Source organism: Cygnus olor, chromosome 1 (genome assembly GCF_009769625.2).
Source record: "Cygnus olor isolate bCygOlo1 chromosome 1, bCygOlo1.pri.v2, whole genome shotgun sequence".
NCBI classification, from domain to species: domain Eukaryota; kingdom Metazoa; phylum Chordata; class Aves; order Anseriformes; family Anatidae; genus Cygnus; species Cygnus olor.
Window position 1 is genome coordinate 57045405 of NC_049169.1, and position 25347 is coordinate 57070751.

The 25347-nt window shown below is 39.4% G+C and overlaps 1 protein-coding gene across 1 annotated transcript in view; it reads left to right on the forward strand.

Moving 5' to 3' along the window:
- Nucleotides 1–25347, forward strand: part of LARGE1 (LARGE xylosyl- and glucuronyltransferase 1) — a 215037-nt gene that overhangs the window by 162935 nt on the left and 26755 nt on the right. Inside the window, 2 exon segments of the mRNA XM_040559576.1 lie at nucleotides 8207–8362; nucleotides 20927–21090. Coding sequence (XP_040415510.1) covers nucleotides 8207–8362; nucleotides 20927–21090 — 320 coding nt within the window.

The following is a 25347-nucleotide window of genomic DNA, read 5'->3' on the forward strand; positions in this document are numbered from 1 at the left end:
TTGTGCTACCCATCAGTGTTTTTAGAGAGTGGTTCAGCTCACCTCAGAGTACCCATCTGATGACTGATCAGGCAAATCATTCTTTGGACTCCAGTGATCGTACTGACTAACTCCCATCAGCTGTGGGACATCTAGCTCATATGTAAGACCTGTATGTTAGCATTAACACAAGTGTCCTAAAAAGTAAATTGAATCTTTTCTTCATTATTAAGATAATTGTTTATAAGTATAAGTTAGGCTTGGTTGTTTATTTACTGTATACGGTATCACTTCAGCAGTTCCATTACAACATAGGCAATGAAGTCTAAGATGCAAAATATCTTCTACTGGCCTGAGTTACTTAACTCAGAAAGAGGTGCAGACACACAAGCGTTCTTCATCTGAACTGGACTTACGCTGCTAAAATTAGGCATATTCCCTAAGTACTGTGCTGAATTGGGGCTGAAATTCATTGCTTTGAGAGAGGCAGAGCCTTATCTAGTGCACGTAAGCCCCCCTGATTTCAGTGAAGCTCTGCCCATAGTCAGCAGTTAATGAAGTGGTCCTCAGTCAGTACTGTTCAGTTCGGTTATACATTTTTTTGTTGTATGAAGAACTTTCAAGTTGAATTTGCATTACGAGAATTAGCATATTTCTAGTTCCAAAAAAAAAACTGGGCTGGTTTGGTATGTGGTCTTCCTCAAATAAGCAACAAATGTCATTAGCCCAAATTAGAAAATATGCTCTTAAATCACCATAGTCGGTTTTCCATGGCATTTAATATAATGATATGACACAACATATTGGCACATCCTGTATTTCATGGTAGACTGGAATAAAAAACAAGGTAGGAGAAATATCCAGGGGAAGAGGGAGAGAAAGAAAGATTGTGAAGTTTGTACTGGAGGATTAAAAAGGATAGGATAGAATGAAGGCAATGCAGGGAGAGATTAAATTCCAAGGCGGAAACTGACCAAGTCAAGTGTTCTCAGTCAGATCAGACCGTATGCCACATGTCCAGACTAAAAGGCACTGATTTAATTCGATCTGGTCTCAAAGTCCATGGGATTTGAGGATTGTCTTCTACCACACGCATTGTGTTAAATTAAACTTAGACCCCCCCAGGTCTGGATCCTGTCAAGTGTGTGGTATATATATATACATATATATACACACACACTTTTCTCTGCTTTGTTTCACATCATGCAAGCAGAGTCTGGCTAGCATGCTTTTTGGAGGGCTATGAAGCACTAGATGTTTCATAGTCCCTGAAGAGGATTCTAATCATTTTTTTTCTCTCCTTATACTCCTCATTTAAGCTGCATCTGTATCAATTTTATTGATTTTCTTTTAATTGTGTTAGAGAAGGTCAGATGATTGACTACTGCTGATCTCTTGCAGCAGCTAGGCAGCATACACAAATCTGGGAAGACTTGCATATGGGGATCTTTCAGAGGAAGCGTAAGAAGAACAGAAATATAGCTAATCAAGTCTTGCATTGTTAGTGCGGACTAATTTTAAATCCATCTAACCCAACATCAAAATAAGACCACTTCAATATTTTTTCTTTTTTCTAAAGCTTTACTTACCTCCTTTGTCATACTGTATAGTGCTGAAGGACATACTGTACACAGCTATGCTGATGTTTGTTGGTTTTGCTCTGCTATCTGTGACATATGGAACTACAACTTCAATAAAAAAATTACATATACAAAATTTTCCTTTCCTCACCCCGATGGCACCTTTTTTTAAGATGCTTTGAATCAGTCAAGAATGACTAGAAATGAATAATTTAAACAGAAAACAAGAGCGGGTTAAGAGGAAGCAGATGCCCTTTAATTCTTGTTGCGAGTAAGCCAACTGCAGCCCTCTAAAGACCAGAGGTGTTTTCTTTTTGCATGGCATTTGTTACACCTTTGAGAAACACTCTAGAATGCTGTTGAAGTCTGGCAAAAAGATATGGAAGTACATTGTTTGTAGGCATCCACTGTCTCTCCTATCTTATTTATCTCAGCTCATTCACGTAGTCCACAGTGCCCACAATGCCGGTGGACGAGCATGTGGACTAGTGGCACAGCAGTGATCTATCTGCAACTGAGATTCATTTATGTATTACTTTTCCTGGGTTGGCTCCTGTGTTTGCTTTCCTTTTGGTTAATAGTTTGTTCTGTCTGTAAGGAAATCTCAATTAATGTGATTTGGCAAAAACCAAATGGCAAGAAAAATCCTATGAAGGTAATGAATTGTGATGCCTCTGACAATGAATCATGACCCTCATTTATGAGTCAGGTCATCAAGAGAAGTCTGGCTGTCAAGGGTACAGATGCTATTTACACACACAGGATGGGGTAATTCACAGTCGCAAAAATTGGATGCTGGATTTTTTCAATGGAAATATATCAAATTATTAGAATTTACACCACCACCCCCCCAGAGGTAAGTGGGTTTATGTCCTGTTGTGATTGTTTTTGAAGCTGGCTTTGAACACAGCTGATAGCAAATTAGCAGGTAGATATATAATTGGCCTCTTAATTCCCCTTTCTGAAATTGTTTATGTGATCCACTCTGCCTTCACTGGGAATGTCTTCCACACTAGAGCAACTTTGTAGGATTGCCAACAAAACTTTATACAGATTCTTGTTTATAACCCAAATACATCATTTCAGATCTGCCTCAACATGACCTACTGCACCTCTCTCTGTTCCAGTCCCTGAGCCACCCCATGCGGTCCAAGCACCTCAGCACTGATCTGCAGCAGCTCTGGCATTCTGCTGCCTTGCATCTTTTAATGCCAACCAAGGAAGAGCTACATTGAGAGGAGCAAAGGTCCAAGAGGGGGGCGTAAACATATCACTCCCATGAATGAACACCGCAGTCAGTAAGGTGATTCTGCTGTGCCAAAAAGGTGAGCACAATGATATTATAGAGGTGTTTAAGGGTGTTCCTGCAGGCAGGAGGCCTCTTGTTAAGCATTGGTACAGGAGCTGGAGGGAGAGCTGCAAACCCTTTTGAGGGCAAGACTGAGAACTTTGTGAACTAGATATACAGATACTAGATAGGGACAGAGATGTCAGCCAGTATAGCAGTAACCTGGGGGCGGGGTAAAGTAATTCCCCTGGGACCATTGGACACTAAATGAGGCAGAAGAGGATTGAATCCACCTCTGAAAGCAGTGCCGTATCTCTGGGCTGCTGGCTGAATCCTACTACTGAATCCTACTGCTATACTTTACAAATATCACTCTGGAGCTCTGAAACCTCCCTGATGACATTTTTATAAAGCATTTGACCCTTTCGAGAAAATTATGTTGTTGAGGTTTTGGTTGTTTTTTAGTAAACTATTCATTTCTGATAAAAAGACAATTTAAGAATAAGGTTTCCAGACATCTCTAATCCAGACATCAATTACACAGGTAGTGCTTGTTTGCAGTGTGACTTTGCGCGCGTTTAAACCAAACTTTTCAACAACATGTGCCTGAAAAAATACCTATTGAGATGGTATTACAGTGGCATATATAAGGGGCTGTTCTTTGCAGAGTTGCTGAACATTTTACTGGTGTTGAATTCAATGAGAACTGTCTGGTTGCCTAAATAAGGAACCTAGTTTTTAAGCAAGAAAGCTACCCATCTACAGAATATCACTTTTACTTATTTACCTAAAATAGCAATGTGCTTGTGGGCTTAATTAATATTTGTTCAGCACTTTGCAAAAATAAACCTCTTCAGGCTTAAATTTAGGCTTAATTTATTCTTACTTTTGCCCTTCAGCCTGGAAGATAGGTAGAGAACCACAGGAAAGGACAGAAAAGAATATCCGATATTCTCTGATTTCCTAAGGGCTGAAGCAGATTATCAAGATCTATCTTTGGGTAAAAAATGGAAGGGATTGTGGTTAAGGAACATTTTGGGCAAATATTTATTTGGAGAGAGCAGATGCTTTGAGGGAAAAATGGAATACGAGCATTTAGAAATAATGTTGTGTTAGGTAGTTTATAGTTTAGTGGTTTGAACATTGTATTTGAAATACTTAATGTCTCCAAAGAGGTCATGTGGCTGGAAACTAAGAGGTTTGCTGGGACTTCTGTTTTCAGTATATTTCTATGCAGGTTAACTGACCTTAGAGCCCCCTTCTACTCTCTGCCTGCATATAACGTCCTGTTACCTTCCAGCTCAGAACCCATTGTCAGTCTATGAAACACCAACTGTGTCATCACTTGAGTGCTGTGAGTCAGAATCTGGTGAATAAATGGGAACTAACCAATTCAATACGTGTGTTTCACTAGGTCACAATATATGGAAGTATTCCGGGAGGCTGGCTGAGTGTAATCAGTGAGACGTAAGGTTGCTGATTAAGTAGAATGGTACGGAACAGAAATGTAGATAGTGCCAAGTTGCTTAATGATGACTAACCAAGTTTTAAATAGACATGGAATTTTAAGTTCTGATCTTTGGTACTTAAATAGCTAAATGACGATTAAAGAGGTGCGTTTTTCTTAGTTCTCAGGAGGCCTTGATCAGGAATGGGAAGGATCCATGGGACAGCCTGGAGGCTAGCACTGTTCTCGGAAGTGTCCACCCAAATAATGTCACTGGTATTTCGTATGTTCCAGGTGCAATTTCCTCTGTAAGTCGAGAGAGCTTTGGAATAGCTAAGAAACTAAAGGGGAAAATACAAGCAGAAATAAATGCCGTATTACAGTGCTATTCAGTCTTAGAAAGGGGATACTGTTAGTAATGAGATTTTTAGTTCCTAGATGCTCTTTCTCTTTTAATGTAGTCAGTCTGCAAAAAGTGTATTCTGAGTTCGATTTTTTTTCTTCTGGTTTCCCTGTAGTCTCTTTCCAACTGATTTTTCTTTTTTCCCAATCAATTCATTGTTGCCCACAGTAAAGTTTCTAATATAATCGCCTTAGCTTTACCTATGCAGGCTGCTGTCTTCATCATGTCACTGAGGCCTGTGACAGTCCATCCAAGGATGTCTTGGCCTGTACAACTTGTGGTGTGGCAGGAAACCAAATCTGACAGCTACAGTCAGAACTCAAGGTGAATTGGTAGTCTAACAGAAATAAAATAAAAAATATAAAACATAGTCTTTGATGTGGTGTTATATATCAATGGTACGAATCTTGTTGCCTTTTGAAACCTACTATCTTTTTTTGTGCTTTCATGTATGACATAATATTTCTGACAATAAGGTTACATTGAATAGCAGCCTGCTCTTTCACCTAAACCTGTTTTGTGGTTTCCCTACCTCAGGTCATCCAGATGGTTGCATAGTTCCGTTATGTTCTCTAGCTGCACTGACGTGTACTGTCTTCCTTGATTAAAAAATCAGCTTTTCTGGGCAGTCATCAGCTGCATTCAGCTTCTTCAGTTCACTTCAGGCTCCCTTGACATCTGTACACATACAGCATCCTGACACTTTTCAAATCTGATCAGATCTGAACCACCAGCTAGGCCCCTGACACTTCCCAGACTTTGTACACGCAACAGATTTGGAAGCAGAGCAGTGAACAGGCTCTGAGCTGACAACTGCATTTGTCTGTCTTTGACATCGTCCCCCCACACAACTTGGTAGAGGTATCAACATTGGTACTTGGCTGCGATGGGACAGTGTGTGGTGCACTGATGGGAAATGCCTGCAATGCTGGGGAGCCTGTCCTGTAACAGTTGTTGAGTTTATCATCGTTAGCCTCTTCTGTGATCGCAGTCCCTAGTGTGAGGGGTCAGAGGGCTCAACGGGGGCACAGGATGCTCATGAAGACACCCAAAGAACACTCATGAATCGTAGGTGCAATAGGGAAAATATATTGCATTTTTGCAGTGTTTAAAAAAAAAAAGCATTTTTGTTCCATTTCCCATTTTCAGTGTCCTTTGATCCACTCTTAAAGAAGCACAAGTTACCAGCAGACTGACAATTTCCCTTCTATGCCTGCTTGAAAAAGTGCTTGCTAGCACCCTGTAAAACTGCGTAGCCCTTTAAGTACCTTCAGTCCTGTTCTCCTATTATGCTAGCTTGTTTCCCTGAGGTAGGATTCAGTCACTGAGATCTTTTTGCATACATTTTGGACCTGGTGCTTAGGGACTTGGTTTAGTGGGTGACATTGGTGGTAGGGGGATGGTTGGACCAGATATCATTAAGGTCTTTTCTAACCTTAATGATTATATGATTCTATGCCTTTGCTGCATTTAAATTAAATGGGTAAATATGTCAAGTTCTTTTCAAAGAACATAAGTCTTGAAGGTGCACTTTTCAATGGAGAAGATCTGTCACCTTGAGTATATGCCGTGTCCTAGCAATTTTGGCTAATGCCCTTTTGTTTCCGCGTTGTTTTGTATTTTCTGCAAATATTGCAGCAACATATTTCACAGCTAAGCTACACTTTTGAATATGTGAACAAATGTAAAAGCAGCAAAGAATGTAGCATCATGTGGGAAAAATATAGCAAATATTTTTGTACAAATGATTTCCAAAATTTATAATGTGTAGATGCATCATGAACTTGATTTAACATGTTCCTGTAATTGGAAAAAGTTATTTGCCTATTTCTGAAATGATCTTACTTCTCTATACTTGCTTTTCTGTAACTTGTATTTGTGGCTTTTTGACGTCCTAGTAACTTCCTCTCCTCTCCTCTCCTCCTCCTCCTCTCTCCTCTCCTCCTCTCTCCTCTCCTCCTCTCTCCTCTCCTCCTCTCTCCTCTCCTCCCCCCTCCTCCTCTCCTCTCCTCCTCCCTCCCTCTCCCTCCCTCCCTCTCCTCTCCCTCCTCTCCTCTCCCTCCTCTCCCCTCCCCTCCCCTTCTTCCCTTTTTACTTTTATCTTCTTTTCTTTCCCTTTCCCTTTTTCCTTTTTATTTTTCCTTCCCTTCCCTTCCCTTCCCTTCCCTTCCCTTCCTTTTTTTTTTCTTTTCTTTTCTTTTGGGGGGTGGGGGGGGGGAGAATATACTCAGTGGAAAGGCTGTCTTGTTTGCTGAAGTTAGTACTGGAAAAGTTCAGGCGATGTCCTGTTCTTTCCTCCTGTGGCTTACTCATTCAGAAGCAGAGAGGGTGATTTAAGAGGGCTCCCTGTTCCTGCGGAGCTGTGCTGCTGACACCGAGAGGACTGGGCTCATCTGCTCAGGGCTGCTTCTGTCCGCTCCCTGCCACAGATGCAATGTGCAGAGCAAAACTTACCACCCCACCGGCTCAGCAGCTGGCATTGCAGCTCCATGGCTCTGTGTGTGAGTGACTCGGTGCCTTCACGCAATTCACTTAATGCATTCAGAGAACCTCCAGAACTCCTCACTTGGAAATGATCCCAAGGGAGACTTTTTTTTTTTTTTAATTTCTTTAGAAGTCACAGGAATAAAACTGAATACAAAGCACTTGGTTGTTGGTTGTTTTGTTTTTCTTATGCCTAAAATATAGCCTCTATAAAATGAAATCATTCCTGCAAGCCACTTTTGGCTCCTTGATAGTTTTTCCTTAGGGCCCCATTCTCGTTCACACTGCCAGGGAGCAGTGCAAAGTCGCCTGGATGTAAATGAGAATCAGGCCCTTTATGTCAGCATTAGAGTTAAATCTAGGCCAGTGTGAGAGTCATCTCCCATTAGTAGAGGCTAAATACCTGCTAGAAATAGGAATTCAAGGGGTGAAGCATTGTGCTGCACCACTATGTTGTATAATGCAACTGAGATCAGTCTTGTTTAAATAAAGCAGTGGAGAAAAGGGAGGTCAGATTAAATTCAGTCCTTTTTGAAGGGTGTACATAGATACAGGAATTCATTTGAGGCTTTTTCTCCTTAGTGTCTAACAAGAGAAGAGTCTGCCTGGCCTGAAACAGTGAATCAATCAGTCATATGGAAATCTGAGATTAATGCTTATATTAACATCCCTGAATCCCTCATAATGCCACCCTTTTCAAAAGAGCCTATAACTGTAGGGTCTGTCATTAGACCAGTGGCAGCATTTAGGAGGTGCTGTATCACAAACTTGAGCAGCACCCCAACTCACATGTACAAGTTATGCTATGGACAGGTTTAAAAGAGCATCATCTGTACAGTACGCAGTCACTTGTGAAAGACATGATGAAGCTGTCCAGATAAAAAGACAAAAGGAAGTCGGTGTAGTTCTGGGGTTGTTTTTTTTTTTATTTTAAGAGGGTAGTAAACTAAACACACACAAAAATGGGGGATAAAGCAAATCTGTGTTCTAACAGCAGGATGTGTTTTCTCTTTTTTCCCTCTGAGGTGATTCACTGGAACTCACCAAAGAAGCTGCGAGTGAAAAACAAGCACGTGGAGTTTTTTCGCAACCTCTACCTGACATTCCTAGAATATGATGGGAACTTGCTGAGACGGGAACTCTTTGGCTGCCCCAGTGAGGCAGACATTAACAGTGAAAACGTAAGTGGTATGTTTAGGGCTTGAAGATTTTAAAGGGTATTTCATACAAGGCACAGGCTACTTGAAAACTTGGAGAATTGGCGGTGCGGGTAGGGACTCAGGAGAATTGAGGTCAGTGCTCAGATTCCAAGAGTGATGCTGTGCAAATCATTTAATCTCTTTGTGCCTCAGATCCTTGCCTGTAAAACTGACGTACTAATCCTGCCTTTCCCCTCTTTTGTTTTTGGTTTGTGTTTTTTTTGGCTGCCTTGCTTTTTAAAAATCCCCATCAAAGGTAAGATTGCAAATTGAAAATGAGGATTCGGGCTCTTAATTCCATTAGGCAATTCTGCAAATCTCACCCTTAGACCCAAAACTTTCCAGGGGAAATGATTGTTTCTTGCTGTCTGTTTGTTCAGCGTAAGATGATGACTTTGGCTAGTAGATACTAATGCACAAATAATGAAGAGAAAATGAAAATATCAAGACTGCTGGATTAGATCTATGAGTTTTTTGCCATACTGCAAACTAAGAATGAGTTAATACTTCATAGTACGCACGGGCTGTGAGACTGCAGTTTTTTTCTGCCCTGCCTCTAACAAAGCACAGCAGCAGTTACGTGTATCTGCATAAAATTTGCAATCAGAACCTTTCAGATGAAGTAAATCCTTTGAAAATGGTTGAAATCAAGGATGTTTACATACAGATGTTCTTATGTGTGTGTGCCTTAGTACATATAGTTCCAATGTAAAAAACTGTTAATTGAAACACTTACTCACAGATGTGTACAAATTCCTTGTGTATAATGTGGTCTCTGGAGATTTCTAGACCAAGTATCAATTTTGGCTACATAGTCTGAAAGGAAATCCAAAGGAAGCTGTAACCTTTTATGTTATCTTCAGGAAAGAAAAATACATAATTATCTAAATATACAAAATTCTCTATAAAAATAAATAAAGCAACGCCAGTATCATATACACATTAGCAGTTAAAAGATAATCAATAGCATCATTGAGGCTTGTAGTGTTTCCATTTAGTCTGTGGATGAAATGACCACAGGAGATGCCATCCCCAATTTTCTGACTTCAGCACTCAGATATTGGATAGGTATATTCTAGCCCAAGGCATGGCTTCCCAGATACTCACTCAACCTTACCACTGTCTTCTGAAAGAGGGGGAAACGATGAAAAAATGTAGTTAAACATTAACTCGAGGAGACTGAAGCAGAGACAAAAGAAAGAGAGAGAGTGCACAGCAAGAGTGAAAGCACATGGAGAAAGAAAATCCTCCGCAAGAGTGAGGGGCTTTTAGAGAATCAAGTGAACTGAATGTGATAAAAGAACACTAAGAGGCAGATGGTCAGAGACATCAGTACGATAGATGGAGTAGGGGATAGGAAGAGAAAAGGGAAGAGAGATGTTGAAAAAAAAAAGACAAAATAAAACACATCTTCTTTATCATGCTTTAAGAATGCACTTTAAAATTATTCTGAATTTGCAGTTGTGTGGGTTTGAAGAGCAGGAATGCAGCCACAGACTTGTTGCTATATTTTCCAGAGCTCTGCAAGTCCTTAATAAACAGATTTATTCCAGATGACAAGTTGTTGGGGAGCTGTGCACACTGAATGCAAGTTCTTGCTGCTGAAAATGGCAGTCGTGGAAGTTAAAATGGCTCATTTTACTGAACTTGTATCTGGTTGACAGACACTGGAAATGACTAACTCTTCAAGCCTGTTTCTTATTCAAGACAAGTAGAACGCAATATGGTGTATGGTATGGCTTGTGTCTGAAAAGGAAACGTAATGCATTCTTCCATTTATAAATTAAAAAAAAAAAAGATACTGGAAAAGAATGAGCTAGACATACAAAAATACATGAGTCTTAACTTGCCAACAGAAACCAAAAAGTTAACAGCCTTCTATCAAAACAACTTGATATAGAAAAAATCTTAACTTTGATAGCTTAAGATAGCTTACTTAGGAGAAGACATTGTTATTAATTAGTTACCGTTCATGTAAGCTCTGCTGGAAAATTGACTATGTCCTTTTATTGTAGAATAAAAAGCTAGTTTCAGCTTTGATGTTATGGCCTTAAGAATAGGATTATTATGAAAACCTCTCTCTCTCTTTCTCTCTTTCTCTCTCTGTCGCTCTCTCTGCTGTAGCACACACAGTGTCACAGGTGTCCTATTAAAATACAGTACATTCCAATGATCTGTTGCAGGATAATCTTCAGCAGAGCATCTTGTAAGGTGAGCAGGGAGCCACTGTTTGTCATCCAGAACAAGAACTAGGGGGCATGAAGAGAAAATAGCAAGTAGCAGGTTCAAAACAAAGGAAGACGTTTCACCCAAGATGTAACAAAGCTTTGAACAGGACATAATGTTGCTAAAAATACATACATGTTCAAAAAGTGCCTGTTCGTGGAAAGAAAATCAGTCAGGAGCTGTTAGGCTTTGGTGCAGGAAGTTCTTAAACCCAAGTTCAGGACTAGGAGACCGTTCTGAGGAAACATCGTCGTACACTTGCACTGCTTTTGTACTACTCGCTAGGCTGCCAGCTCGCAGCTGGAGATGGGATGCTGGGCTAGATGGACCTTTAGTCAGCCAAGGCAGCCATACGTTTCCATTAGGATTCCTAAGCATATATAGTACATAAAAGGCTACAATTTTTGCAAGGTCAAGTATGTATAAGGTAGGAATTGCTATTTGATTTATGCTATAGCTGTTATTTTTCCATTCTTCTCTGAACTGAGACTAGCAGCCCAAAACACAATTGGGTTTTATTGTGCTAGGCATTGTATATGTGTAAAAGATCCTCCTTCAGCTGACTACGCTTCTCTGCACTGTAGACCAGTGGACAAAATGCTGGAATAGCTCCACTTGTTTTATAATCAGAGAAAATTACTAAGCACTAAATCCTCCAAGCCCTGTTGTGGAAGATGCAGTGGCTTGTTATGGGGCTGTCACTCATAATCTGTCTGTGGCAGAATTTACCCTTAAGGTCTTTTTCCAATATGCCAGCCATTGCAACTCTGCAGTTTAATATTTGTAATGATGCTTTATTTGAAATGCAACCTGTAATTAAGGAATTTCATTTGTAATGCAAATATCTGTGAAATGTAAAAAGAAGTGTGGCAATGGGTACCATTGGGCTGGTTCTGTTGCTCTAAGGCCCTTTATGCTTCTCATTAGTACTGAGATGTCCTTAAAATGAATGTAAATTACACGTTTTCTTTTTTTAAGGACTCTTTACAGTGCCAGAGAGATATAAAAGGGCATTAGTTTAAAACATAATCAGATGTTACATTAATCTGTCACTCTTTCTGTGTGTATGTATGTGCATGTGTGTATGCTTACATATATATGTCTGTATATATGCAGATGGATTAATATTTTCTTTTCTTTTTCTTAATGCTTGCTGAGGAAGCATAATACCACAGACTGAATTTCAAGAGGTCTAAATAAAGGCAGTCTGGGGATCCTATACCGCATAGTGCTGATCTAGGCGGTTGCTGATCTTCAGCTGTACCAAACCGCACTGTTAATAGGTTCCAAAAGTTACAAACAGGAATGAACAGAACAGATAGGGCTTTCAAAATCAAATACTGGAGGCAAAGAAATGCAGACTGAAAAATTTGGAGGTGCTGAGGTAATTTTTCTGTTAATGTAAAAGTGGTTATGTGTATGTCTATGTGTACATACATGTTTCATCCTTCCATTGAAATACTCAACCTGAAAGACACTGTTGCAGGGACAGACTGTAGATGGGGGCCTGGCACATGCTCCTTGCCACAGAGCAGTACTGTAAGTCCCCTTCATTCAGGATGTACTAAAATGAGATTACACAGAGCTGGCTCTTCTCTGCAAAGTGGTATTACAATCACCCCTTTGCCTTTTGTGCAGAGTCTGGATAGGAAATACAAACGTGAAATTCAGAATATGAACCAAATCCTCCTGTAAACACCATCATTGACTTAAGCAGCCTTTGAAGCCAGTCCTCAGTCACTCCATCCTACTGTTCCATGCTATTTCCCTTTCTCATTCCTTTTTTATTTTGATACGAGATTTTGATAGAAGATTTTAGGGAAACCCTCCGATTTAAATGTTTTCTATTGTCTTTTAATTGTTATGTACAGCATTTCATTCCAAAGGACCTACTGCAGCATCTAAAATACTTAAACAGGATCTTCTGTCTACAGGTCTGTAGTTGCACTATGAGATAGATACTTTAAGTCTGATTTTAGCACACAGGGGCACACACTCAACCTTTTAGCATTCTCATAAAACTCGTTTCCTGCAGACAGCTTCTCACCAGGTGCTTCTGCCAAAGCATTAAATCTGAAGGTTGAATGGGGTGTCCCCTATTAGTGAAGGCTGTGTCCTGGTCCAAAGCCCAGAGCAAGATCAGTGGGAGCTTTATCACTGACTTCACTCAGTTTTGGAAGAAGAGAGCAGATTCCCCTTAGAGAAGACTTTTCAGAAAAAGAAAAAAAAAAAAAAGAAAGAAAAATTCTCCCCAGATTTCCACCATTTTTTTTTTCTTTTCCCTTTCATCAACACAAAGAAACAATGTAAAAAGATCTAGTTTTCCTGGGAAAATACTTGCTTAGGTGTATATTTACTTCCTAAATGTCTTTTTACTAATTTACTTTTTCTGTACAAAACCAGAGATTTTTAGTATTAGCAAATGGCTATGCATTCCACCTAGTAGTATCCACCAGAAGGGCAGGAAATTGATGTGCCACGTAGCATAAATTCTATTCTCAAATTTAGCAATTTCTGAATATCTAAAAGTGGATTGCAAAGGGAGCTTCCGAGTCGGTAACAAGAATCAGACTGATGCTGTGCGTACCCTTTGCTCCTGCAGGATTTCAGAATACTGCATCATCAGTAGGACTGAGATTTAAAAGTACTATTTTGTCATGACATAGTCTTTCTCTAGTAATAACAGATGGTTTATGGCAGTTTTGACGGGAAATCCTGACTTCCCCAGCTGTGTAGTTTCTATTATTAAAACTGTTACTGTTATTATTATTAAATGCTGAGCTGGTAGCACATCCTTTTAGTTGCCTGAAACTTCCGATTAGATTGCTTTCAGCTGCTTACAGTACTGCTAGATGGGGGAACTGTGAACTATGTTTCTCTTTGCCATGCTTGTATGCCTCCTTTTTTCTTCTCTCTGATTTGATTTTTTTTTTAAGGGAAGAATGGGAAAAAAGCTTGGGGGGGACTGCCCACACTGCAAGCTCTGATGACTTCTTCATGGATATACTGCTTACCTCAGAGAAGGAGCTGACATTTAGCAAGAGTGACTTTGGGGCCAGGAATGTGTCTTTTGCCAGGCTGGTGAAAATTTATGCAAATTATAGGGCTGAAAAATCCCACTATAATTTACACATCTTCAGCAGTGCTTTGTTTGACTTTGAGGAGTCTCAGATCTCTGGAGACTCCTTTGGAGTGTGCATGGATACGTCTGATCAGACTGTATATTTGCCAGTGCCACCAAAGAATTGAGCATGCTGCAGGCGGGGGACCAGGACAAAATGGGCATTTTCTGTGACTGTTTCTCCTGAATGCTCTGGGCCTTTCTGTCTGACTGGACAGGAGAGCTAGGAGCAGGAACCTGCTTGGTCTCTGTTCTGAGAGAGATACGTTTCCCTCACTGCTGTCCAGACAATATGGAGGAGAAAAAATCCCCATTCACATATGAAAGGGATAAAAACATAGAATGGCCTTTGTTGGAAGGGACCTCAAAGATCATCTAGTTCCAACTCCCATGCCATAGACGGGGATGCCACCCACTAGATCAGGTTGCTCAGGGCCTCATCTAACCTGGCTTTGAACACCTCCAGGGATGGGGCAAAAAGCCCCATCAAAAAAGCCAGGGGATAAAAGCCAGGTCAAAGGCTGAAAAGGAAAAGAAGCCTGGACAGAGGTTCTGGAGAGCGAGAGTGTTTGGGGCAGGAAGAGGAAAGGACTGCTGGGTGCCTGTAGGAACAGACTGTTGGCAGACTACTTGATGTTACGAGGCCTTGTTGGGCTAGAGAATGGGCAGGGTCTCACTCAGCAAATTTTGACCATAAAACTTGCTACACAAGAAGGAACAATCCAGGGAAACAAAAGCAGGGAGACCAACCTGTCAAAGCACTGTGGTACAAGGGTGGGCTGGAAATAAGCTCTGCCAAGAAAGTGTGTCAGGAACCTGGGAAGGAAATGCAGAGAAGTACCAAGGTCTCACAGCTGCAGCTGAGATCAAGAGGAGTTGTGCTTCATTTGTACAGAAATGTCTATGATGGTATGCATGCCAAGAACTTGGGTGCTTAATTGTGTTGATTATTCACAGTAAAGATAAGCCTTATTTCAATTTCATGAGAATATTGTCCATTTATTCATATACTACAACAAAATTCTTCTTGTTAAGTAGGCTTTTTCAGACACTATCCTTCTCGTTGTCCCAGGCACGGCTTTGTTTCACAGATGGCTCGGTTTGACCCATAGCAAATGTACAAAATTTTATGGCATGGGAGGAATAAGGATTTAATTGACATGGGATTAGCCTGGTTTTTATTACTAATCACTGGAGAAGCAAGAATTACGTTATGTAGGTCATTCCAAACAAGACTCGGTAAATGCTTTTTCCTCCTTACATCATCTGTTTTGTTTATGCCATCCTAAAGGCAGCAGTTAATTTAATTTTTAACTTTAAAAGTGCTAAACGCTGCAACACAATTGCCTGCTGGTGGGAACTGGGGCAGCTACACAGGAGGAAACAAAACTGCTGCATTTTATAGCCAGATTGTAGTTTCATCTGGGCTGGTGTTATTTTTCATCTGTCTCGGTGGCTAAGCCGAGCTGGTTTTGTGCTATGAATCTTAACTGCACACACCTGGGAGAAGGAAAGCTGATCTGAAAGTTAAAAGTTTTCATTCTGAGCAGCTCTGTTCCTATTGTGTTAGCATGGTATTTTAGTGAGTTACTTAAGCCTTGTGTCGTCTCACTTTACCTTAAACACTTGAGGAGAGAGAGATGCCCATATACTGAAGGGATTTATCTCCTTCCCCAAGGTCTAAGTAGCCCTCTAGGCAAAAAAACATTTTTTGTTGGTGTTTTTCTTAAATATCACTAATATCAAAGAAAATATTCTGATCCTGGATTTTGGATTGGTCTCATTTATGGTGGAATCCTCTAGATTTTGGTGGGAAGAAAAACTGTTTCTGTGACACAGCAGTTCAAACAAAGGAAGCTGATCGCTGATGCGCTTCTGCTAGGAACAGCCTTAGGAAGGGAGATTTAGGAGCTGAATCAGGTTATGACTAACCAGTTCGTCAGTGAAAGGTACATGCTATGTGCCATCTATCATATGGGTCTGCTGTCTATCACATGGATAGAAAACACCACAATGTATTAGTCAAACAAGTAGACCTGGTAAATGATGAGGATTCATGGTAGAGTTAAATAGCTTCTGGCCTGCCCGTGCTTGTCTGTCCAGCCTAGCCTCACAGGCCACCTGAGAAGTGAGTGGTCTGATTGCCTGCCACAGCTGGTCATCCCAAGAAGAAACTTAGCATGTACTTTTGGATATGTCTGTCTCTTTGCTTTGGTCTAATGCATGTCATGGTACTCTCTGCATGCTACCATGTTTATTTCAGAACAAGTAACACTGTGATGCTAATGAAAGCACTCGCTGGTTCCCACTACACTATTTCTAAGAGAACATCTACTGTACACACTCTGAAAAGCACATCACTTTTCAACTGCGAGAATGTTTCCTCGAGGTGAAATTTCCCACATGCTCATGGCAAGTAGCCTTAGCCTTGAAAGTCTTGTAGAAAGAGTGAATCTCATGATAAGCAGAGACTTGCTTTTGTGAAATGCATGCTGTCACTCTAAGGATGAAAAGTGTTAGCTATAATAGGCATTTGTTATAAGTATTATGGAGGGGTTCTTAAAGGGGATGCCATCTTTTTATCAAATCCAGCTGACATTAAGATCCTCATTTTGATGGTGCACTGTGTTTAAGTAAGCCTCTGTTTGTATAGATCTGTCAGATCCCCATTAGAAGCTCATCTTTTCATAAAGGTATAATGTGGGAGCAAACCTTAAACCAAGCTGTAAGTTCTTTATCCATAAATAATGGATCCACGCAATATACATGCTGCAGATAAGATTATATCATTAGAAAAAATTTATGTGATCATGTAACTGGAAAATAATGAGGTAACTCATAAAGAGATAAGTTTAAGGTTAATATGTGACTGTCTTAGACAATTACTTGTCTTTTGAATGTTGTGCATCATTAACACTCTCATTTTAAATATGTGTGTAAAAATGGCATGTGACTTTATGCCATATGTATTTATAGATTGTGTGTGTCTCTTCACAGTAAAAGGAAGCAGCCTTTATACATGTGTGATAATGGGGGTATATGAATGTATTGAGAGAGAAATTGAAGGAGTGGAAACTACTCTTAAACTAATGAAGCACTGGTAAAACAAGTGAGCCAAGATATATCCAAAACCTTTCCATAAGAAAGGAATGCTTACATTCCCACTTTACAGATACAAAATGAAGTAAAAATAGATTCTGAATGTAGTCCAATATAGGGTTTGTGGAAGAACCCAGACATTTTACCTCATATTTTTCTTTAAGTTCTCACTTCCCTTTATGAGGGGCATGCATAGCAAACCAGAGTTTTGGGCTTTGCTTAAAAGAGAAGCTTGTTTTTTTTCGAGGAGAGTCTGTTTTGGTTTTAATTATTAAAGGTATGGCATGAAAGTTTTTTTTATTCCTGAAAACATATTTTCTTTTTTCCTCCACCCCATCTTATGCCCTTAGTGTATTTTAAGAAACACAAAGTAGAAACCAAAGACACTGTTTTTGTTGAGCTCTGACATATTACAAAGATGGCCATTTCTTCAAAGAAAGAAATGTAGAGGCTTCTTTGGCCCCACGTCTCCAACCTCTCTTCTTTCATTAATTTGCCTGCAAACATCAGGTTCAGTTTCAACTGTGTTGCTGCTTGCCATAAATAAACCCAGTCTTCAAGAGGACAACAAGGCAAAAATGGGTCGGAAATTTTCCTTTCCTACTCTTGCCTCTAATAAATTTATGTCAGAGGGGGCAATGAAGAGCAATACTGCCTAAAAGAATGATGAACTGTGATGTCAATGCATTTTACAGTGCAAAAAGATGAGATGCCCAAAAGAAAGGATTTTTTTTCTGCTATATCTCCAAAAGAAAGGGATTTTTTTCTGCTGTAACTTATTTTATGCTGTGCAATCATTTGTAAGAGTAATAAGTAAGAAATGCACATATGGTGCTCAAGTCTTTAATATCTGTCCATATTAATATATTTAAACATTCTATATAGAAGTTGTAAGATATTTGGGGGAAGTTACCAGTATTCTGGATTTCGTAGTCCTGTAACTAAATGAGATTGTTCAGAAAGTAAGTAGGTTATGGTATTTCACTTTACAGTATTTTCCCCACTTCCTATTGTTGTCAGGCATCAGGAAAGAGATATGTTCAAATAACAAGCCGGCTGTTTCCAAGGATCTGATTTTTAGGTCACTGGAGGAAAGAAAGGGGGAGGTATTTGTTTCTTTATTCAACTTCAGAAATTGGCAGCATTATTTCATTATGCTGTGATATCTGTAACAATTTTACTCAAAAATAACAAAACCCACAACAACAAAATCATCCTTGAACTAGATTGAATAAAAGAAAAAAGTGGCTAGCCTGAATGTTTTAGGGCACAGCTGACTTTCCCAGTCCATGCAGTCCTCAGCTGGCAGTTGCATGGACTGGCTTTTTGCTTCCCAATGCGTAATCTTGTGCAGCACCCACAGTGTTGGTCCTGATACTTTGTGCGTGTCACATGATTGGCTTCAGTGAGGTACCTTGTGAGCTTACATGTTTTGCTGGACCAAATCTTAGCATGTCCAGCATTGCTTCCAGCAGGAAGGGAGTTTTCATGTGGATTATCACATGCTGTATTTCTTTCAAATGCCTGTTGCCTCCCCATTTGCTGCAGGATAGCCCATCCTTAGTGCAGACTGCTTGCCACGTGCACAGTAACAGTACTATGGCCAAATCATAGCCTGTCCTGTACTGATTGTGTGTCTGAAGGAGCATGCGTTATGCAAGTTGTGTTTGCACAGCCTGCCGAGAAGGTCTCCTAAGGCTGTCCAGCAGTTTAGGGCTCATGGTATGAGCAAGCAAGGATTGTACAAGTGTTCCCGCAAAGCACTGGCAAAATCCTGACCCTAAGACATGCAGTGGAAAGACCAGGTTACCCTTCCCCATAGCAGAAGGTGCCGTCTGGTGCTTGTGCTTCTCCATCGCCTCCATGGGAAACTTTGTGGCTTGGTGACTTCCACAGCCAAATGCTGGAGCCTCTAAGAAGCTGTTTTCTCCCTCCTCTTCACCCCACCCAGGGCTCAGTAGTATGCAAAGCCATAATTGATCCCAAAATGTTATTTTGTAACTTATAATTAAGTATTTATATCTTCATAGCTTGCAACCTGAATATATTCTGATAATCATTCAGTGACTGCCTGATAATAGCTGCTGTACAATTATAAACCTCTAGCCTTGTCTTTGTACATACAGCAGGATAAGAAGGTATCCCTGAAATGTGCTTTGCTATTATCTTAACCATTTACATTTAAGCTCCTTGATAATTCTGATAAGGGCACACTAATATCTCTTTTCAAAGGAGAAACAAAAAGAAACAATATTCTTTATAGTCATTGTTGTAAATATTGGGTTTAATTCAAATATTGTTTGAATGTGCTTTGGAAAATAAAGTACAGGCTCCGCTGAATCATGATTTGTAAAGGCAGAATGGAATGAAACTCCAACAATATGTAAAGAACTCCCAATTCTATTCCACCAAAAGAGATCTTGATTTCAATAGAAGTTTTGCTGGAGTAAGATTTGTCAAGATTCAGGCTCTCATCTTTCTAAAAGCAGTCTCTCCTGAGGGACATTTTAAGACCTGTGCAGAGTAATAGCAAGGAAGAATGAGATCCTGATCCAAACTCATGAAATCCAAGGAGGTGTTTCATTATTCAAAAGAAGATTAAAGAGTGATATACAGGAAAATACCAAGAATTATTCCATCGGCTGTCACAGAAAAACATTCAGCTTTAAGCATTATTGTTGATGGCAGCCATTACGCTTATAGTTCCAAGAACAACAGCTCTTGTTCTTAACACGGGTGTTAGAACAAGAAATGCCTACATTTTCCAATGTTTTTCTTAATGATACGGTTGTAAACTATTACTTTACATCATTCTGAACAGAACAGAAGAGATTTTTGAATCTAAATGATTTGAATCTAAATGACTATAATTCATAATGTTTATTTGCATGAAACAATTTGAAGTTCACGGTGATTTTATCAAAACTTGTATATATATAACATGAATATTTGTCTTAATTTATTCTTTACTGATAAACAGGTAATCCTGTCCTTCTTATAGATATTTTTTAAGAAATGTAGTGTGAAAAATTATACCTTTACTAATACCCTACATTTTAGAGCAACACAAACAGGACTCTATTTGATGTGTCAACAACATGTATCATTTTCTCATCATTACATTTTGTGGAATATTTTACCAGGCAGGGAGACTGATTTTTCCTTTAAAATGAATGCATTTTAAGAATTCTAGCCAGATGTTTGTCTTTAAATAATATATTTCAGTGATGGAATTGGTCAGCCTGTATAGATGTTTGGTCAGTTTTTCTCTTCCTCCTTTCCCTAGAGCCAAACTTTTCTTCTGTTAAAACTACAGGAATAATGACTGAGGATTGGATTGCTTTCTTTTGGCCTGTTTTGACTTTGAAGTGGCTTGGTTTCAGCGGGAAGCCAAGAAATACCTGTTCTCTGCTAATCTGGCATCCTTTGATTTCTCAAACCAATATTCCAGAAGTACAAATCCTGTTAAAAATATAGGCTTAAATCTGGCTCTTCTGCAGTTGAAAGATTATTTTATTTCAAAATTATACTGATGCAGATACATAAGTCTCAAGACACTGACTAATGTTCAGTTTAAGCTGTTACTTTTCCAGCTGTCTGTCCCATGCCCCTAGCAGCATGTTACTGTTCTCCAACCGAGGCAGCAGAATGGAATTGTTCAGTCCAGGGTACAAGCATAATCTACTGCTGAGTCCTCCTCTGCTGGAGCTGTATGTCTTCAAGTAGTTTAAAATACTGCTTCTAATAAAGAATGGTCTTATGCATCCCATTGGAGCATTAGCTCTGAAATTTCGCAATTATTAATGTGATTGTTCACTGTTTCATTGCTACTCTGGATGTTGTAAGACCATAATATGTATGGTATATACAATATATAGATCATAATATAATGATCTGTCTGCCTCATCTGTTTGCTTAGGAGTGCTTTCTTCTAATCTCTTGTCCAGTGACTTGAAGGAGTGAGACTTGGGGAAAATCCTGCTATGTTTGTTTCAGTTCCACTCCCCATTGCTTCATGCTGCAAGTTCCCAACCTCCTTACTCTGACTTGGCAAGAGGAATAATAAAGGACTTATCTTTATGTCCACTCTTTCCTTTCAGCTCCAGAAACAGCTGTCTGAGCTAGACGAGGATGACTTATGCTATGAATTTCGTCGAGAACGTTTCACCGTCCATCGCACTCATTTGTATTTTCTACATTACGAATATGAACCCGCTTCAGACAACACTGATGTAACGCTGGTGGCTCAACTTTCAATGGACAGGTAGGCAAAATCTCTTGTTCATCTGGAAATGTGAGACAATGAAAATTTTTTGACAGTCCCAGAGCGTTTCAAGATATCCATCTATGTAATGCTCTAGGGAGAAAGAAAAATGGCTTTCACAGAAACTTAGATATCATGCTGTAAGACCTTGCTTAAATTAGGAGTAGCACATGTAGACATCACACATGCATCCAGACTTCAGTTTGCAGTAAAAGCAGGAGTATAGGTGGAGTTCATGTGAGGCTAATACTGGAACTGCATGGGTTGTTACTTGCCAGAGTGTCAGGCATTATTATTTTTTGGAGTTTCACAGCAACTTAGGAAAAACAGGAGATGTTGGTGATGGACTTAGGCAAGCAGTGTTAGCTGATCAAAAGGTTTTCACAGGGATTTCATCTTCAGACAATGTTAGTTTTGCTTTCATTGGTATTCCTTTGCAGAAAATTTCAGTTAGGGCTTGATTTTCTTATAATGAGAATCAAACTAAACATTTTAGTTTCAATTTGGCAGTTTAAATAAAATATTTTTAGTTTATAGTGTGCTAGCGGGAAACAAAAAAATCTCCTTTTGATAGGAGTCACTTCCTTTATACAAATGTTGATTTTCGGCGATAATATCTGTGGTTAACTCTTTCCAACTTTAAGTTCCAATGTAAAGTGGAATTTAACTGGTATTTCATTTGGGAAAAAAAGTCCATTCATGATAAGCTCCACCTGTGCCCTGTGCCTTTCTGATTCCCGCCATTGTCACGTTTCAGAAGCTCTGTCAGTGCAGTCCATATCAGCCAGCTCTGCGACACTTCGAATTGTCATGTTCCTTTTTCCCTCCGGCTTCTCAGTTCAAATCTGTTCCAAAACTTTTGTAGCTGCTGCTATCAGAGTGGGTGATAAACGGGGCAGAACTCCTTGTGTATAAGCAAGCAACTCATACTGTATTTGGTGGAACACATGCAGAATGCTTACATGACCCGTGAATACCACCACTGCTACACCAGTAGAAGGTCAGCAGTATTCCATGAGGGTCAGGAGGAATTCAGATTAACAAAACATTTGCAGCCTGTTTTAAAAATAAAAGTGAACAGATGAGGCTGTTTTGTTTTGGCAGTGCCTCAGCCCTGTATCCTGCACATCGTATTATGATTTGCTATGCACATCGGTGTGTGTTCCATTGATTTTTAATTGAGGAAACATTTCTTAAGTGTTCACAAACCTTCGAGTAAAAAACTAAAGAAATAAATTAAGCCAGACCCTGAGTGAGTGCCACAGTAAATTAGTAGAGTTGGTCTGTGCACATGGTATATTTTCCCCTCAGAATTTATTCAAAAGAATGAGCTGGGGCTCGGCACTGATTCACTGGCACTGATGCAAAGTCTGAGCATCTGTTTCTCTTTCTGGATCCTCACTGGGGCACATGTTTTTATTGATAGAACAGAACCACACATTTTTATTCAGGAAGAACAGCCCTCCTGATACTGTGCAGGAAAAATCTTCCCTACTTCTTGGTGTGCTGCTATAAATTATTTATTTGAGTTGGAAATACTCTCTTCAGCTAAAATCAATAAATAATATCATACCAAAGAGCTGTTAGCTGCTTTGTTTTCTTTCACATCTTTCAGTTACTGCTTTATTTTTGTACCTTCTTTAGACCACTTTTATTAAATTCCTCCAGCGTAGCTGTAGACATTTAATATTAGTGTCTCAGATGTAAGATGGCATGTACGTAAACAATGTGCTATATGCTATGCTCTTGCTTAGTTCTTTCAAATGATCATCCGACATAAGGAAAGGCAAAAAAAGCAACTCCCGGTTGTCTCCAATTCTAGACCTGCTGGAGTTGAGACTGACATGACTTGTGACAGGCTTACATTTGTTTGTGCTACAGGCTTGGGGAATGGAAGACAGCGATGCAGTTTAGGAGGTAACATTAATGTCTTTAGATAGAGGCTTTGAGAGCGACTTCATTCAGTGTTGTTATTGGTCTCCTCTTGTACTGATGTGACAAATTTGGTCTGATAATGGCTTGGTTGCATCACAGGCTTTGTATGTGGCTTTCAAGCAAGTACTTTGGCTAGGCAGCCTTTTTAAAGGCATGGTATGTACCTAGGAATCAGAAATAGGAGAAATGTGAGCTAAGGATGTGGATGAGGAAGGACAAATTTAGCATTAGACTGCTTGAGGTCAGGGTGAGAAAGGACTCGTAAATCGGTTGAATGTGCTTAAGAGGAAGAGTGTAAACAAGAATCTCACCAGTAAAATTCTCTTGACTGAAACAGACCTTAAAAAAAATACCAGCTTAAATGATGACCTCATTTATTATGCAGTATTAGAGTTTATTTATTTCTCTAGAGAGCACATTCCTCAAGACAACTAACACAAAGAAATAACTTGGTGTGTTTAGAAACTTGTATTTCTAAGTTCTGTGGTCAAAAAAGGCTATTCTAACAACCTACAGAGTTCAGATTAGGGAGCATCATCCAGCAGTCCCTGTATCAAACTCACAGAAGTGGAGCCTGTCAATGAGAAAGGCACAGCAAAATGGAGTGTTCTGAAGGGCACTAAGCTGTCCAGCTGGAAATTTATACCAGCAAAACCCAGTTTCCACTTAACTGTTGCAGAAAGCTTTGCAGGCATCATCAGGTGTGCTGTTTAAATAAGTTATGTATGCCATTTGTCCACTGCGTAGAGTCCTTGAAAGGCATTTTGCTACATTTCTTTCTAGGCAAGTATTTCATTTATAAAGGCTGCCCTAAAACCTGAGTGATGATGAAATGGATCCTACTGATTAACAGGTTGTCGCTATATTGGAGAAAGACAAAAATATATTTTTTTTCTCTATTTGTTATTAGTGCAATCAAAAGCCTAAAGCCTTCACATACCTTTTAGATCCTTTTTATCGATTTGTGTTTCTAATTCAGCTGTATGTTTCAGGCTGATAATAGCCTTTGTTTCAATAATAGATAAAAAGAAAATAATGCACCAGGTATAGATTAGTAAAGGTAATATCTCATATCTAAGACAAAATGATTATATCATCTTGAATGTCATCAGGATCATTCAGAAACACTGGAAAAAGCTATTAATGTTAAATCAGAATTTGTGTTTGCTGGTATATCATTCCTTTCTGCTGCAATAGTGTGATAGTAGGAGGGGGGAATTATTTCTCTGATTACAATGATGCAGAAAACTTTCTTGTGTTCTGTATAAATATTAATAGGAAAAATTTAGTAATGCAGATATGGAAGGTAGAGAAGATAATCATGTTGCATCATCTACTCTTCCTAATTTTTAACAGAATATGTGGCTAGGCTGCATAGGTTCATTTCCCTTTATATTAACTCAAGAGGCTTTGTAATCATTCTTGCTGTATTTTGGGTGGCATATCTTAATCTCTAGGCAATTCTGTATAAATTGTCCAAAGTGATTAATCTATTTTGACCAGACTGGGTTTGATTTACATTGCATATGAGGTCTTTTGTTGTCATTTCATCAATAATATTGTAACTGCTGAGAGTTTTAAAAATATTCATTGATACAACCTGTTTTAAAAAATCATTTAGTGGACTTTGAGGAGGTACTGCTAAAAACATATACAGATTAGTATTTTAAATGATGGTTTTGTCTACTGTTCTTTTGGTATTCCATGACAGTGCCATATCTCTCCCTCCCTCTCTCCTTACTCATGGTAAACCCCGTTTCTATCGATGTTTCATCCTTTTGCCCTCCCCTGACAGTGAGTTTTTCCAGTCAACACAAATGTTTATATAAGTCAGTATTCCCTTGACCTATCACTTTCAACAGTTTTTAAGATCTGACTAACCGCCTTGCAAAAATTTTGAAAAGGTTTTCCTAAACAGGAGGTAAAGTGATCTTGGGTCTGTACACCTTTCTTCTCCACTGGCTTCTTGAAGAGAGACAAACTGGGCCTAAAATGTGAACTGGGCAATAGCCATTGCTTTAGATTACAAGTCCCCTATTCTGTAAGTAGATGTACATAGACAGATCCCTACAGCCACTCAAAGCTCTCATCAGATGAAGCCCCATCATCCATGTGGGTTTTCCTGCAGCATCAAGGCTTTAAGCAGAAAGGATTGTTATTGATTTCACCTGGCTTTAGGCATTTGTGTTGTGGATGTTTATATATGAGCTAGTGCCATCTTTGTCTCCCTCGTATTCACTGGAGAGAGGTAGGCGTATCTAGGGTGCAGTCCACCTGTCCAGAAAGAGACATGGATTTAGATAAGATGAATTGTGCTGTAGA